This window comes from Osmia bicornis, chromosome 10 (assembly GCF_907164935.1).
Source record: "Osmia bicornis bicornis chromosome 10, iOsmBic2.1, whole genome shotgun sequence".
NCBI classification, from domain to species: domain Eukaryota; kingdom Metazoa; phylum Arthropoda; class Insecta; order Hymenoptera; family Megachilidae; genus Osmia; species Osmia bicornis.
The window spans coordinates 10,327,800-10,344,215 of NC_060225.1; the positions used below are offsets into that span (position 1 = coordinate 10,327,800).

The following is a 16,416-nucleotide window of genomic DNA, read 5'->3' on the forward strand; positions in this document are numbered from 1 at the left end:
CGTGGCGCAGGCGTGCGCATGCGTGTTTTCAGACATGCTGCGTCGACTGCTCCACCACCATTTTATACATTATGAGATCGACAGAATGCATGCTCGTGTTGTCACTTGTAAAGGTATTTGCATTCGTTAGCTATTACATTTTCACCAAATATATATCCTTCTAAGATGTTCAATCGTTTGTAAGTCAGGCATATCTTATTATCTTTATTTTATCATTTACGCGAAAACAAACGTCCAAAATTATAGTTTGATAAATCGATTTGACATGTACATACTTACATACATACATACATATGTATTTAACTGATCGTTTAAACTTCAGAACACGTTTCTTAGGAATAATACAAATTACCAGGAATGCTATCAGAAGATTAGATACAAACGGATGTAGCGAGATACCATGTGTTTCCCATTTTCCGTAATTTCCTGCTGTATAGAATGAATTGGTGATTGAGTAATCGAAATTGAACACGCTGTAAGTGCTGACTACAGTCTATATTCTTTGCGCAATTACCGTATTCACCGTATCCTATTAATTTCGATGAATCAGATTTTACAAATACAGAAGATTAAATAATGCATTATTATCTATCGAAAATTATCTTTCAATTTACAGAGACTAATCTATCTTCTTCTTGCTCTGCCTACAATTAACCGTTTCAAGCAACGGATCAATGTGTCCAACTATTGTTACCTGTATGTACAAACGTTTGCGTTTGTTTTGAAAGCAGAGAAAAAACATACACGCGAAGATATTTGATCGACTCAATTGTTTATTAGAGTAGAAGTGATTAATACGAAGAAAAAAAATTCGTTTCAATTGTAAGCCCAATCGATGGTTCTTTATAAATAAGCGAATTAATGAAGAGCACGTTATTGGCATCATAAAAAAGAAGTATTACGAAGGAGCATGACGCAGAGAGGTCCGTTTTCAGGTTCATTTTTCATATTTAACAATTGCTTTTGTAAGCGAAAAACGGCCAAGTTACGCTTTTTAGAGGGTTTTTCATTTTTGGTCGAAATCGGTAAAAACATTCTCGTAGATCCAACCTAAGAGCAGTTCGTCACGCGAACAACATCGGTTCGTGACTGTACCAACCTCTTATGTAAGGCTCTTTATGCGAATACATTGTTTATTTGGGTTATTGCTTGGTTGCTGTTGTAGGGGCTGATGTTTTTAGGAAAGCAACCCAGGAGATGCGCAGTAAATATGCGCAGTTGAGCGCGTTAGCGCGGAAATTGAATTACCTTTGTGCCAGTGTGACGATAAAAGCGAGGCCAAATTGTACCATCTTGCAAACAGGCTTTCAATTAAATGTAGCTACGAACTGCAATTTAACGCAACAAAAGACCTTAGCAGAGAAGTTTCTGTTGGTTTTTTTTCTAAATGTCATGGCTTATCAATGAAGTTTTTGTTTTTGTAATTTGTTGGCTTGAAAGATGTACTTCAACTATTCTAGTCAATAATACAGTCACCTGTTGATAATTTAGAAATAGTATTCAAGGTAAATATTTTTGTTGTTTTATTTTGTTTACTAGAATATTCCTGAGAAAATAATAATTTTGAAAATTTAGATTGCCTTTTAATTTCATTCCAAGCAGGTCAATTTAAAGTTGGCAAGTTTCATAGGAAGCATTGACTTTTGCAGGCTAATGAACCATTGCAATGGAGATTTAAAGTGTCCCATTATACCATTCCCCGAAGCTTTTTGCAATTCAAACCCGCGTTAGAAGTGTGAACGGAAAGGAAGAGGAGCGGTAATCGAAAATGAAAAAAGAAACCGCTATAGCTGTTTTTTATGTTTATTCAGTCGAATGTTGGACGAAACTAGTTGTAGCATTGTGATCAGAATTTTTATGGAAAGGCAGCGGCAAATTCATGAATACGTGCTTCCTGTTCAAGATTTACGGGCATCACAGATGCACGCTTCCGCCTACGTTCAATGAAAGTCTTCAAGACATTCGCACGCTATTTAATCAAGCTAACCCTGCTCTTCATTCTCAATAACAAACGCGATTATTAAGCTGTTTGTCTCTTTGATGATACCGTCTGAAGTCTGCGGGATGAAACTGGAACAGTGTATTAGCAGTTGTTAAAACAGATGTAAAACGTTCTTTGTTAATTATTTATCTCGTTAGATCTAGAAATTCTTAATTTTTATATCATCAGTCGGCAATGATTAATGAAACCCAAAGGTCGAAGTGCAGAGTTACGTTCAGAAAGGGTTTCAATCCGTGATAAGTATAAACGACACGCATGAAAATACGGTTAATCGAATTTAAATGAAATTCAACTATCGTTAAGGTTTCCCGCAATATCGGACACCTCTTCAGCGGCGCTCTTTTTTCATTATCATAACCGTTACATACTTGTAATCGTACCGAGACTGACACTGTGCACACGCGAGACGGTCATTAACAGAGAACAATTAAATCAACTATGCGCAGAAGGTTATCACGAATAATGATGGCCTTGTTATCGCATAGTTGTTCAAAGCAAAGACCCTAATTGTTTTCACTATTAAATAATTGGCATGTACGCGTGGAAGCCTCGTCAGGTGTTAATTAACATCTTATCTCGTAGGTGGTAATTTAATGAAATTTAATTTAAAATTCAAAGTTCCGTTTCATCTCCGTTTAACATTATTACAGGAAAAATTATGCTGTATAAGAAACAAGTAACATTGTAGTTCTGAAACGATGCGCGAGAAGACAAACGAATGTAGGAGAGTAAAGAAAGTGAAGATGCGCTAAGAAGAAACGTGAAAACAAATGAAAAACAGGCGGAAGAGAGGAACGGTAAGTCTACTTGGTGTCTGAGCGAGGACGACCCTCGGTGAAAATGCAATTTCGGTTCTTGTCTGGAGTCGACGTCGCTACCGTGGTGGCTCCGTACCCCCTTCAAGATTGTTGAAGACACAGCCTCTCGTGCACACAGAAGTTCTTCTCTCCGACATGTTCCAGGAGATGAAAGGCTCCCGTGGCTATCAAAGGGAAAGGGAAGTAGAGGTAAAGACCCCACCCCACAATGGCCCTGAGCTCCAAGGTTTTCAGCCTGGATGTTCAGGCCTCCAGAGGTTCAGTCCCGTGATTTCAACCGGCCCGTCATACGATTTTCATTTCTTTTTTTCAGATCTTATGCTAGATTCTTAAATGAACAGGAATTTGTATTGCGCGCTTTGATAGAACTATCATGAGGGTGTGGTTTCTATTTCATAAGATCAGTGACTCTTGTCGTTTTTTTTTTTTTTAAATATCCATTTTATATCATAATCTAACAATAGTTATTTCTACTGTGGCAGTGAACCAGTTCGAGAATCTACTGCGCTAGGAAGGGGCGAGGAACTAGAAAAAAAAACTATGAATTATTCAGGGAGAAACGCATCGTCTCTTTTAAACGATTACGAAACGAAGAAAGAAGGCGGTTCTAAATTTGTATCGGTTCAGTTTGCATCCTCGTTCGCGAGGTGAACGCTCTGGCCAGCGACATCTCATTGAAGGAGCCTTCTTCGGCAACGAGAACCGGAACAAGGTGCCCGATGAATTTTCTACGAGCTCCTCGTGCACGTTGCCAATGATTCAGCGTTCTTGATCGACTGCCACGAGTGCGACTGAGAGAGACATCGGTAATGCACGTGCTTCGTTTTACATTCCGTTTTTTATCTTGAGAAAAAACTTTCGAAATTGCGTTGTTAGACTAGGTATTCATCGTGCACTATTCGTACGACGCACCGTATGCGTCTTATGTGGTGCAACCGATAATGCACCTGGCATCTATATTCTATATTATACACGAATAAAAAAATATTTCAATCTTCATGGATGGATTAAATTCGATTTTATCCATTCATAAAGATCCCCAATATCACTGGTTATAAATGAAATGATAAAAATTGTATTTTGTTTCAGATAGGAATGCGGTTGCAAAAGGCTAAAAATATCTACACTTCTTCAAATCGAACAATTTACCTGAGGTCGATTGCTTGTATATTTCTCGGAAAGCAATTAACAGTCTTACGAAATCCAGTCGCGTATTCGATGGTTCAAGTATAGGCGCGAACCAGACATAATAAGGCATTTGTATGTCCATCGTGAATTTGATAGCAAAGGTCTCGTCCTCTCTTAGGTACATTTTTAAATCAAGGATCCAGAATGCTGAGAAGGTCAGCTAACTCGGAACGTGTATTTTTCTTTTTTTTTTTTTTGCCTATATCTATTATAATCTCTGCTGTTTAACACTTTGACTGCCACGCCGAAATCACATGTTTTGCTCAGGACGCCATGGGAGTTCTTTTATTATTTAAAACATATAATGGCAAAATATAAATAAATTGATGATATAAGACAACATTTTTACCCAATGAAGCGTTTATCTGACTGTTGGTCACGGGTGACCACCGTGGCGCCATGGTGACAGTTGCTAAAGACAAATTAAAACAGGCCTTCGTTTATTTCAACAAGCTTTCGTATTTCTTATTTCGTCGTAAACGAAACGTCCACAATTGGCGAAACGTGTAGCAAAAAAATATAGAAAAAATATATTGGTGAAACGTGCAGAAGATAAACAGTATTTGCTCATTTTATATATAATAGTAAGGTATGTGCACACTTCTAACGTCAGTTATATGATTATAAAGCAGCATTTACGATTTGTTGTCTAAGGTTTGTTTATAATAGTGTTCGTAGATTACCCCTCATAATTATGGATGCAAACACTGAATATTTTTCGAGTGTATCCGAGGAGTCTTCATCGGAAGACTCGTCCCAAAATGAAGTATCGGAAGACGAAATAATTCACATATCGCCCACGATAAGGCGACGCCGAATCGAATCGGATACCGAGGATGAATTGGATTTAGAAAATGAAGATGAACATAATATAGATGATAACGAATGGTCAAATAATATAACACAAACAGCGGCAAGTGTAATTCCATTTGAAAAAACCCGAAATGCTGTACAGATCGAGGATAATCAGCCACACAGTTTTTACTTTGCTTTTCTTACGGAAGAAATTCTACAAATAATTGTTGATGAGACCAATAGGTACGCTGAACAATATATGCAAAATAGAAGATCGACTCGTCTAGATAAATGGACACCAACCGACAAAGATGAAATAAAACGATTTTTCGGACTACTTATATGGATGGGCCTGGTGAAGTTACCGAAATACGAATCATATTGGTGTACCAATAATACCTATTGCCAATCATTTCCAAGAACAGTCATGTCGAGAAATCGTTTTGAGTTGCTGTTACGATTCCTTCATTTCAGCAATAATCAAACAGCAAACATAAATGATAGATTGTATAAGATCAGACAACTTGTTGATATACTAAATCAAAATTTTTCCAAATACTATGATCTAGACGAAAACATATGCATCGATGAGTCTTTGGTACCTTTCCGAGGACGGATAAAATTCAGGCAATTCTTGAAGCAAAAACGACACAAATACGGCATCAAAGTTTTCAAAATGTGTTCCGACCAAGGTTATACATACCAATTTCAAATATATTCGGGAAAAAACTTAAATGAACAATGCGTAACGCCCACAAGTATAGTAATGAATATATGCCACAATATTCTACATAGAGGCCACACAATTTACACCGATAATTGGTACACTAGTATAAATTTAGCGGAAAAATTAATAGACTGCAACACTCATTTAGTAGGAACCCTAAGAAAAGATAGAAAGGGAATACCCGTCGACGTCAAATTTAAAAAATTGAAACGAGGTGAGCTTATCGCTATGCAAAATAAGAAGGGGATTATGGTCCTCAAGTGGAAGGACAAGCGTGATATTTTTATGCTTTCGACAAAACATTCGGCCGAAATGGTAGAGGTCCGCAAAAAAAACTATGTTTGTGATAAACCAGTAATAGTTGTAGACTACAACAAAGGAAAATGTGGTGTTGATGTATCAGATCAAATGATAGCGTATTCTACACCACATAGAAGAACCCTCAAGTGGTACATAAAATTAGCTTTAGAGTTATTATTGAATACATCAGTCTCAAACGCGCTGATACTCTATAAACTCGCCACGAGAACAAAAATCAAGGTACCAGACTTTAGAATGGCACTCGCAATGCACCTTACACAGCGCCATTCACCAGCACTGTCAAATACACCTACTCGACGAAGATTGCGGCACGAAATGCAGAAGAAAGAAGGGCAAGCGTACCTGGAAAGAAAGTTTTGCAGAGAGTGTTATAAAAAAAATGTCAAACTGTTAGGATCAAAAATTGCTAAAAATCGGACCAGAAAGGTGACCACCTACTGTCCAGATTGCGTTGATACGCCACATTTGTGTTTAAAGTGTTTCAACAAAGTGCACCGTTAGATGTTGTTAGACTTGTTATAATATTTTCTTTTACTGATGTTCTAATAAAAATTTTTAATTGTTCAATGAGGCACTTTTTATTTTAAAGTATTTTCTATATATCGGCCATATTCAGAATGCACTAACTGTCAATTTTCATTCATTGTTTACAATTGTAAATAGTCGAAGCGCTCCGGTCACCAATGACCACCGTGGCGTCACAGGACAAATCGTGGCCGGTCATATATGACCAACATGGCAGTCAAAGTGTTAATATTATATACTTCATTACATTTTACATTTTGCATTTTACATGCCTAATATATTTAGAAAATGATAAGTACATTGCTATAAAATAATAATTGGACGCAGTTTTGATAAGATTGCGTATTAACAGGTATCGAAGCGTACACGTTTTAAATTGATTGATCGATTTAAAACACGTGTATATACTTACTGGCTCTTACACGTCATAAGGAGAGAAATACAGTCGTCGAATTCAGCCGATAGAAATGCTATCGTAAATCCGCGTCAAGATCATGGCTGACGTCATCCTCTGACGCACCATCATCTGACCTCATAGTCTGCATTGTCTAACGAACAGTTTGTATTAGATTTTCTACTAGTTGTGATCGTTTGATTATCAACATATCAGACTCTAAAAGCCTGTATTTATTCATTTTCATAATTATTAGACGAACATGATTATATTATACAGTTATAATAAAGGTGAAAAGGAAATGTAGATATTTTAAACATTCGTGTTTTATATTGTTTAACGAAGAAGTATATTTAAAAATGTTTCATTATTGTGAGAGGTAATTAAAACGAATTTGAAAATATGCTATTACAGCTTCAAGACGTGCTGCCACCTACGCGGTACTCGACGTTGCTGGTAAGGTAGAGTCCTACGCGTGACGGTGAACGATGACCCGGTACCACATGAAAATAAACAGAACATCTCGTGTTTACGAACTCTGTAACAGGTGTTTTTGTTTCTCTGGAGGGGAGTTCGGACTTCTGTGCATCAGAGACTTTTTTCTTGGATTTCAGACGCTGGTCGTTCGCTGCCAAAATTGCATTCAACGAATTGCAGCACTGAAAATGGATTTGCATAGTAAGGGATGTTTCAAACTTCAACTTTCAATTTTTGGTATTTTGATAATAATCCTATCAAAGATTGTTCTATCTTTTTCTTTTTTTTTTTTAGAATGATTCAATTACATTTAATCCGTTCATGTAATTCCTGTTTGAAATACGAAACCTCCAGTAACTTTTAATTAAGTCAAACTGTACATTCTTATTTCAAACAATATTTCCGGTTATAGTACTTGAATATAGGTTATCTTTTACAAATCCCGATGATCAGTTTGTATTTAAGTAGGGTCAATCGTAAAGACGTACTAAAAAGTAGTTTTTTCAAAGATAACAGTTTAGCGAGGGTGTAAAATTATTGGTTTTCAGAAACGTCGAAGCAAAAGGAGACAGGTGTGCTTCGTAGAAGTAATACGAAGATAATGTTCAACCGTAAGAAGAAATAGCCTTTGCAAGTAAAAGAGTGTGAGTGATCACGTCCTGTACTTTCCTAAGCACCTGCAGACCCAGAACGGATCCGGCAGGTGCAAGAAGGATACGAGGAACCTCGAAGAATTTTATGTTAACTTCGATGAAATACAGGTAAGTTATTCTGTTGCGGTTTAATTAAATTAATATTCAGCGAATAAGAAATGTATCGGTATTATTCATAATTGTATTTTCAAAGAAAACAAATAACAAAGTTAGATGAGTAAGCGTGGTATTCGCATTATTTAAAGTCATTCTCTGCGGTGTAGAGTGTGATACGATTTTCCTGTTATTTCCTGGGTAACTTTTGCGTTAACCTTTATCGCCGGAAAAAAAACTCGTTAGCTTGGCGCGGCCTAGCTGGCCTGTTTCCAGAACAAACCGCCAGAGGTCTGGCGTTACGTGCGAACCGAGGCCGTGCCGATGAATTTGGTGACGTAAGAAAATAAAAACACCATAAAGGCTTGCTGGTTCATTAGCGCAAACCGCGGAGCATGGCATCCTTGCAGAGAGAGCGAGGTTATAATCCATAGTCTGATCCTAACTGATCCACAGTACGTACCTTTAAAACGTGCGCTCCGAGTTGGCACGTAGTTGCGATACTTGACAACAACACACGAAACGATGAACATTTACGATCATGAAAATTCGTCAGACTTATTTTACAAATATTTTTCATAATTTCAAAGCCATACAATTAAAGTAATTTAAAAATAAATATAAATACCATTCAGTACTGTTCAGACAAAGTAACTTCCTGTGAAAAATTCATTTCGATTTGGCGCGCATGCGCAGTAGGATTTCTCTTTGTTACGAGACGCGTGTACCCGGAATTTCAATAAAGTAATACAACTGTTCGTTTATTGATATAAATACTTAATTAAAGAGGATTATATTGAACATTCTACGGTGAATATTTCTTTCGACGATTGGTGTTTTTGTTTCTTCAACGAGTAACGTGTATTTTTCTGAGTCACGCTTACTTGCAGTTCTTTCTTTTTTTTTTTTTTAAAGGTTTGATGTTCACGTGTTTGACGCCTTATTTTTCAGACGTATTTTCCGTTGAATTATCGACGCGAAATGTAGACTCTGGTCGGTTTCCATGCTGCAGAGAAACGCAGCAATAAGGAGAGATAATATAGTTGACTTCTACTCGGAGAGGTCGGGTAGATAAGAGAAGAGTGAACCCGCAAAATTGACTTTCATAATTACCGACCGAGACTAGAACAGTAGTATTCAAGGTAGTATTCGGCCGATCTACGGGACCGTAGATCACTCGGATACGATAAAGTTTGCAATTAGTACGCAAAGAGAAATGACCTGATTCATTTGATTGGGAATTCAGCGATAATAAGATGGATCTTACACACCAAGATATAATTAATCAACGATGCTACAATTACTCGTGGTACGATATTTTTTACGTCCCCGACATAACCTATTTTTAAATTCATTAATCGATGCGTCAACAACGCGCTCGATTCGGTCTTCTATTTTTATTCCGATTCGAGTACATAAAATTATATATTTTCAGGAGGATATTTCAATTATAATAAATTGAAAGTTGAAATTTAACGAAATACAAGATCGAGAATAAGGTAATGCTTCCCAAGAAAATATGATGCGATTCTTTGCGTAAATCAAATATGGCGGGAAATAGATGTTTCTGTAGTATCAGATTTTTAATAATTTTCTATTGTAGGGAATGCAAGAGTACAAGTTAACACGACACTGTGTGTATATTGAGAGCATGAATCGATAGTGGTTCGCATCCAGCGTTGCGTAAAATGACGTCAATTGGTGCGTAACAATTATCTGAAAAGACCGGAAGACCGTAACCGAGATCATCCTCGAAGATTCACACAATTAAGATCTGTCTCCTATCGTGAGTTAACCATTTAAACTATTAATATCACTGCCTTTCGATGAAACAATTGAATACCGCAAAACAGAAATATTTAAATAAGCGCGGAAGAACCGTGCTTGCAAAATTCCTTTTCTTTTCTTTGTTCCCGTTGTCCCCGTTTCGAGCGGACTCTTTCGCATTCCTCGAGGGGTTAATTTTTATTTCGTACGGGACAAACGAAGGACAAAGAACGTTTCAACTAACGCGTGTGCCATCGAAAGAGGTTCAGTGTCAAACGTCAGCGATTTGTTTTCACGATGCAACGAACGTCGCGTTATGTTGCACAACGTCGATTTATCGCTGACGAGCGTGTTATTGGCGGCTCGTGATTAGCGTAGACGCAATATCTCGTTCGAAACGGTCGAATGTCGAGTGAGAACCGATTTTAAAAATCAATTCATCTCCGCGCGCCTGCGGGTAGCGCTCGGTTTCTACTCTTCTAACCCGTGTCGAGTAACGAGCTCTTTTTTTTTCATAAAACTACCTTTGATCTTATTGCTTTAATAGAATAATTTATTTAATCACTGCTACTGTAATTGTTGAATATGTATTCAAGGGTAAAGTTACAACATTATTCAATCTGACGACATAACATTATTTATTCTAGCATCATAACTAGTAGTTTTTATTATGTATAAGAAGTTGCTTTTAAGTTGATCCAAAGTACGCACTACAGAGATTGTTTTAAATATATATTAACAATAAGTATAATGTGCAAATATGAATTTTGAAAACGACTATCGTTTAAGATTTTAAGATACATGAACAGAGTTATCTTATCATTAGCGAACAGTCCGACTTCTATGTTTAAATGCATGCTAATTTAGAACAAGCTGTACTTTATACTATTCGAGCAGAAATAGGGTAGTAGGATACTCGTGTAAATTACTTGCTCTAGTATACTTAGCAAATGTGAACTAGGCTGTAGTCTATATTATAATCTAATACAGACTGATGGCCAATATGATTCCATTCGCGATCTCACTTGCAGAGAAATCAGAATCTGAAATACGAGACATGCAACTCGATCTTCTGCACATCTCGATTTCAGTGGCCCGACCGAACGCTGCTTCTTATGATCTCGTTAAACAAGTCCTTCAGTTGGTGACCTAGACATTTCTCATACTCTGCTTGCATTACCATTTTCATACGTAGTAATAGAAATGTTTTCTTGTTGAAAGACGGAAAATGTTGAGGTCTCGATATCATTTTTAGGATTCTACGCCTATTCGATGTTAGATGATTATAATCATTTAGGGATGTTTCCATTAATCTTGATCAGGATTCTTCAAAATCATTCAAGTTATACTTGAATTCCCTCAAAACTCGCAAGAAGTACTTTCAAATAGACATTTTAGTTATTCCATGAATTAACAATTCCAGTACGAACAGCACCAATTCCATGCCGATTGCAGTAATTAAAATAAGAAACAGGTTGCACGTTCTGACGCGAATCATACGTAGTTCATTTGTTTATAATTGCGATAAGACTTTGTTCTGGGTCAAGGTTGTACCGTTTCATAATCCAATTCAGATAACGGTAACATAGTTCCTGGACCTTGAGTATGTACTTACATCGGCAACAGAAAGAGAGAGAGAGAGAGAGAAAAGCTCGTGCAACAATGATGACTCATTTCACGGAGTAATTTGTCAAATCATCCGTGTCTCGCCCCCCTTCTGGTGATTCCCTCTCCTCGCTAAAAAGGCAGACCACGCGACGGTTTATCGTGAATAGTAGTACGTCTAACGTGAGCACGTGACATTTCAAGAGTATCTCGAATTAAACTGTAAACATCGTAGTAGGAAGAAGCGACGTTGAAACACACGCGGACGGTACGGTGTCAATGATCCTACTATTTATTGGATCGTTGCTTACACGAGACACTCTGTCCCGCGCCTGTCTCTCTGTACCTATCTCTTTCTCTCTCTCTTTCCTCCTATCCTCGTCTAGCTTTTTGTCAGACCACGATCACCACGTGGCTTTATTTCGTTTCTATCTGTCTTTATCTGTCACGGACATCCTTCTCTACTCGATTTTCGCTATCTTTCATTCAAGCCGACCGTCACCGGCGAACGACACAGAAGCACGAGGGATCTTCTTTATTGTATACATACATATATAGATTTGTTTCGGAGCGATCAGCTGACTCGACGCCTCCAACTGACGGAACTGGGTCACTTGTAACGTAGGTCTAGGACGCTGTATTGGAAGAGGGAAGTGTTTTGAATTCGTCTTCGCTAATGGACTTATTTTGCTCCTCGTTCAGTCTACTCTTGTGTACCGTATGACGATTCGTAGGGATATAGGTAAACGACATTCGCGTCTATACCAACCGAAGCACGTGCGTGCGCCTTTTGCGTTCGCGTGTGCTCGCAGTTTGTGTCGTTGGTCGGGGGTGTTGGTGGTGGTGAAAAGGGGGGAAAAGGGTGACGGGTAGGGAGCAAGCACGTGTGAGGACGATTTACTCGCAGATCGGCGGAACGTCTTCCTCGTTCCCTCCCTCACCCTCTTTCGGCACTCCATATCCGTCTTTCTTTCTCTTTACCACCCCTTCTACCTATCTTGCATATACTTCTCTTTCTCGTACTCCTCCTTCTTCTCCTCTCCTCTCCTCGTTTCTCCTCCTCCACCTCTCGTTCCTCCTACCATCGACATTATACTACTACTACGGGGTACTCCACTTTCATTCAGTCGCTTCTAAAAATAAAGTCCCTGATTCACAATGCATGAATGACAATCACACGGAAAGGAATACCACACAGACTTGTCGCTTTTCTCTCTCATCCCTGTTATTTCTCTTTCTCCTCTTTCCCCTCTCGCTTTGATGCTAGCGAAAGTCCACCTCTCTCCTTCTCTTTTCTCTACTATCACTCTCGTTTCGCTCCTGTTTCTTTTTTTAACCCCCGTACGATCTATCTTTCTCTCGCTCTAATGTCATCCCTCTTTCCCTTCCGCACCCTGATCCCGTCTACTCTCTTGTAAGAGAGTGAAATCTCAGTTAGCCTGTTGCATCAAACTATTTGGTCCCCTGTAAACAGATCCCGTGGAAATTCCGAGTTCTATCGCCGACAATCGGCTGTGATCGATTCGAACCGATCGATCGACCGATACTTGTTGCTTCGCGCATCGGATTTTACCGATATCTGACTGTACCGATCGAATTGCAATCAAAATTGCACCTGTGATGTGCTTTTACTAACGTGCGATTTGTTTAGAATCGAAAAGATTGCCTGAAGAAACGGTGAATGTTGAGTAAACGATGAACCAAGTGCCCGGTGTGTTTTTAAATGGAAGACTGAAGTTAACTCTGCTGTTACAGTTGCTATTTCAGCGAAGAGAAAAATGAGAAGAGGAGAATAAAAGTTGGAAAAAATTCTCTTTCGTGTGTTATGCAAATAATGAACTCCAACGGAAGATCTACTGAAGTTTGAAGATACATATTAAATAACAGTACATCATTGTTCTCAAAATCCACTTCTCTTCGTAGCCATATCTCATGCTGATAAAATAAGATATCATTCTTATCTTGTTACGTCAATTTTTGAACCAGCCACGTTTATTTTGAAGTCTCACGATGAGCGAAGAAAGAACATTCCTCGAGTAATTGACGCAAAGAGAAACTTACTTTTAAACCCTCTCGGTGTGTACATTTGATAACATCGTATAATTTAGTACACAAAGAAGATTCGATACAACGGGAGGGTTTCGTAGCTTAACCTGCGAAGGGATAGTTGTCGGAAGTAGCAACTGTAATTTGGGAATGCCCAATTGTCCCGTAACGCTCGAGAGATTCACGGAAATTGGGGCGACTAACCCTGAATACCCTCTGAAGCTCGACTCTTTTGAAGCACCCAAGGAGAACTGGTTTCAAGCTCATCGTTTAGTGCTCACCACAGGATATTACAAAATAAAAACTGGATATAATTATTCAAAACTGTTTGAAAATTCACCAGTATTTTGGCAATTCTATGATCAAGTATCAGCTTGAGGAGACACATCCAATTACAAGTATCAACTAACACTACTACTCGTTATAATTGTAAGTAATTGTAAATACCGAAGTTACAAAATTTAAAAATTGTCTGTTACGGTTATAGGAAAATATATGTTAAAGGATTACTCTTTTCAGAGTATACCTTGAGGAGATTTCCCTCGTTATTATACATATCTGTCTCTGCAAGCCTCAACTCTAAAGAGGGACTTTAGAGGGAGAGCTAGGTAGCAGCAGTACCAGCAGCTCGAACCGCTCACAGCTAAATATATCTCTCTCTAGAGTTACTCAAGGTCACAGCTCTCGGATTGGCTCACGATAAAACGGAGAGCTCTGTGCTCGTCCCTCCGGCCGGTTGGCCTTATGCTTCGTCCGCACACACATTCTATCCCACCGTGGCCCACATGTCAGATCGCGACAATGTCGTATACTATGCCGCATCAAGAACACGTGTTCGGTATAGAACGCGGCAATAGTTGGCATGCGAAGCGTATTTCAAACCCGCCAGTCATTCCTTCCCTTTCGAATCGATGGTTCGAAATTTCAGCCGTTAAAATACAGCTACCGATATTTTAACAGCCCCTCGATATAATGCCTAAGGGATTCTCCTTCGCATATGGTACCTAATAATTCTATCGCAATGTGAAATGAGAAAGAAAAAAAAAATAAACCGGGATACCACGGTACGTGATGTTATTATTATTCTACGAACCACGGAGCAACTTCCGGGTAAAGAGTTGTCACGAAAGAGAGTGTGACCTGTTGCCGAGGACAAATAATTAGCGGGTTGTATAGGGAGCTCTTTGGAAACAAGCAACACGGAAAGGCGTGTAATCTGTAGGGCGTATGTACGGTGATGTATGCAGTGCCGTGTATCCGGGATCTTGCAAACAATAGCGTGGCTTTTAAATGCATATTCGTGAACCGCATCAGGAAACAAGATTACTCCAATTTTATTTACTGATTTTGTAAATCTTATCAAAGGAAAATGAAAGAGTAACGATCGCTGAAAAGAAATTTGAAAGATAATTTTGCCGCTTTTGAAAAGCGTTCATTCAATTTAAAGAGGGCTGCTATGGGAGTTCAGCGTCGCTGATAACAGCTGCACTGGTTCTACAGCTGAATTTGAGGTTAGGTGATTGTCCGGGTGTGCGGTGAGCATCGATAACGGCACGTTGCAACCTCGCATTCTGGCAACCAGACGATCTGGCAACCCTGCAGCGGTCGACAGTGCCGGGGTTGAATTTCAAGCGCCCGAGGGACAGAGGGGGTCGGGCCTCTCTCTTTTGTATAAGGGGCACGAGGGCTTCAGCGATGCTCGGCATATAACGGTGAGTCGACAGCCATGATGCGGGGCTTATGGCTGCTTGCCTGCTAAAATGCTTTCAGAAGAAAACCGGCCTTTCTCTTCGTCTTCCTCGCCTGTCCGTTCCCCACCGTAACATTACCTACCACTTACTACAGACCTACGGGGTTGAGTCCCAGTAATCGCTCGTTTCTCACCACCGAATACGCGTTCCCCCGCGTATTAATTACCACCCCTCCTAGTGGACATTTCAAATCACGTACCATCTAGATTAAAAGATAATATTTCAAATTGACTGAAAATTTTACGAGCAGAGGGTTTCAAAACTATTTCAATAGAAACCCCGGGTACTCGGATATCCGTTTACCTGCGCCATTGTGAAACTTTCAATTCCTCACTGGCGACCCTTCGATTTTCAAAATCTACCCATAAACCTTAGCGGCTATTATCTCTACACTATATACCATAAATAACAGAAAATCCGAGAACATTTTGAAAGCATTTTTAATTCTTCTTTTGTTTCGTGAAATAAGGGATGCGAAAGTACAATTCGTGCTTGGACGCCGGATCGAACTTGAAAACACAATGACGGACGTCGGTTGCGTGTACCGTTTCAAACTTTTTTGCTTTATTAGGTTTTGATATTTCGGGGTGAAGATAGAAATTCGTGAGTCGAAAGTTTCGTCAAAATCCTCGTTAAGTTTCTTCGTTTTTACTCAGCATAAGCAACGACAATGGAAAGTTACTCGAAGCGCAAGCGCTCGCTCGGCACTTTCCACGAGTACAGCCGACTGGCTAGCTATATAAAGTGCATCGGTGGTAGTGATGCTGACATTGGTAGTGAGGCGTTCGTTCGCTATGGTACTCATGGGTTGGTCGGCAAAGCGAGATCTCACCACGATATACTACCAATGTGCACGAACACACCAGTATCGTTGACTAACACTGACTCACCAATGATTATACGCCAGCATTACCACACGAATGTTAGGACTCTACATAGACATCCGTTCCCACACATGCGTATACCTCGTGCGACATACGGATATGTGGCAAAAGTTTCAAAGAAAACGCTCATAAGTTTCCCCGTTTCTTGCAATTTTGCACGAGTGTCACGGCCAATTGCGAGAAACCAAAGGAATGCTAAGCTAACGGATTGCAAGAACAAAGAAGGGGAATGCAATTTGCAAAAAATTTAATTTTAATTCATCATGGTAATGGTAGTGGAGAAACGAAAGTTGTTATGAAAAAAAGCGAAAATTTGAAAAAGGAGTAATTCGCGGAACGAGCGTCATTAAAGCTCGTAAGGTCGGAAGTA

The 16,416-nt window shown here is 39.1% G+C and overlaps 2 protein-coding genes across 5 annotated transcripts in view; both read left to right on the forward strand.

The window, feature by feature from the left end:
- Positions 1-16,416, forward strand: part of LOC114873341 (DNA-directed RNA polymerases I, II, and III subunit RPABC1) — a 39,030-nt gene that overhangs the window by 5,780 nt on the left and 16,834 nt on the right. The window contains exons 1-13 of one of the 4 annotated variants that reach the window (XR_006829782.1): positions 133-475; positions 617-2,580; positions 2,653-3,009; positions 3,134-3,626; positions 3,910-4,126; positions 6,729-7,060; positions 7,185-7,448; positions 7,796-8,008; positions 8,945-9,302; positions 9,429-9,492; positions 9,597-9,779; positions 13,121-13,840; positions 13,931-14,325. The gene's annotated coding sequence lies outside the window, so the exon portion shown is untranslated. Of the gene's footprint in view, positions 1-132; positions 476-616; positions 2,581-2,652; positions 3,010-3,133; positions 3,627-3,909; positions 4,127-6,728; positions 7,088-7,184; positions 7,449-7,795; positions 8,009-8,944; positions 9,303-9,428; positions 9,493-9,596; positions 9,780-13,120; positions 14,326-16,416 lie in introns of those variants that run through there. The other 3 variants (XR_003788925.2, XR_006829783.1, XR_003788924.2) reach the window with 3 other exon arrangements.
- On the forward strand, positions 4,232-6,605 carry LOC123987622 (piggyBac transposable element-derived protein 4-like). The gene is made up of 2 exons (XM_046287441.1): positions 4,232-4,597; positions 4,678-6,605. The coding sequence occupies exon 2, from the start codon at positions 4,703-4,705 to the stop codon at positions 6,350-6,352; it is 1,650 nt and encodes a 549-aa protein (XP_046143397.1). The 5' UTR covers positions 4,232-4,597; positions 4,678-4,702; the 3' UTR covers positions 6,353-6,605.

Bases quoted from the DNA above. Each gene is read 5' to 3' on its own strand.
- LOC123987622 (XM_046287441.1), top strand. From the start codon at position 4,703: ATGGATGCAAACACTGAATATTTTTCGAGTGTATCCGAGGAGTCTTCA.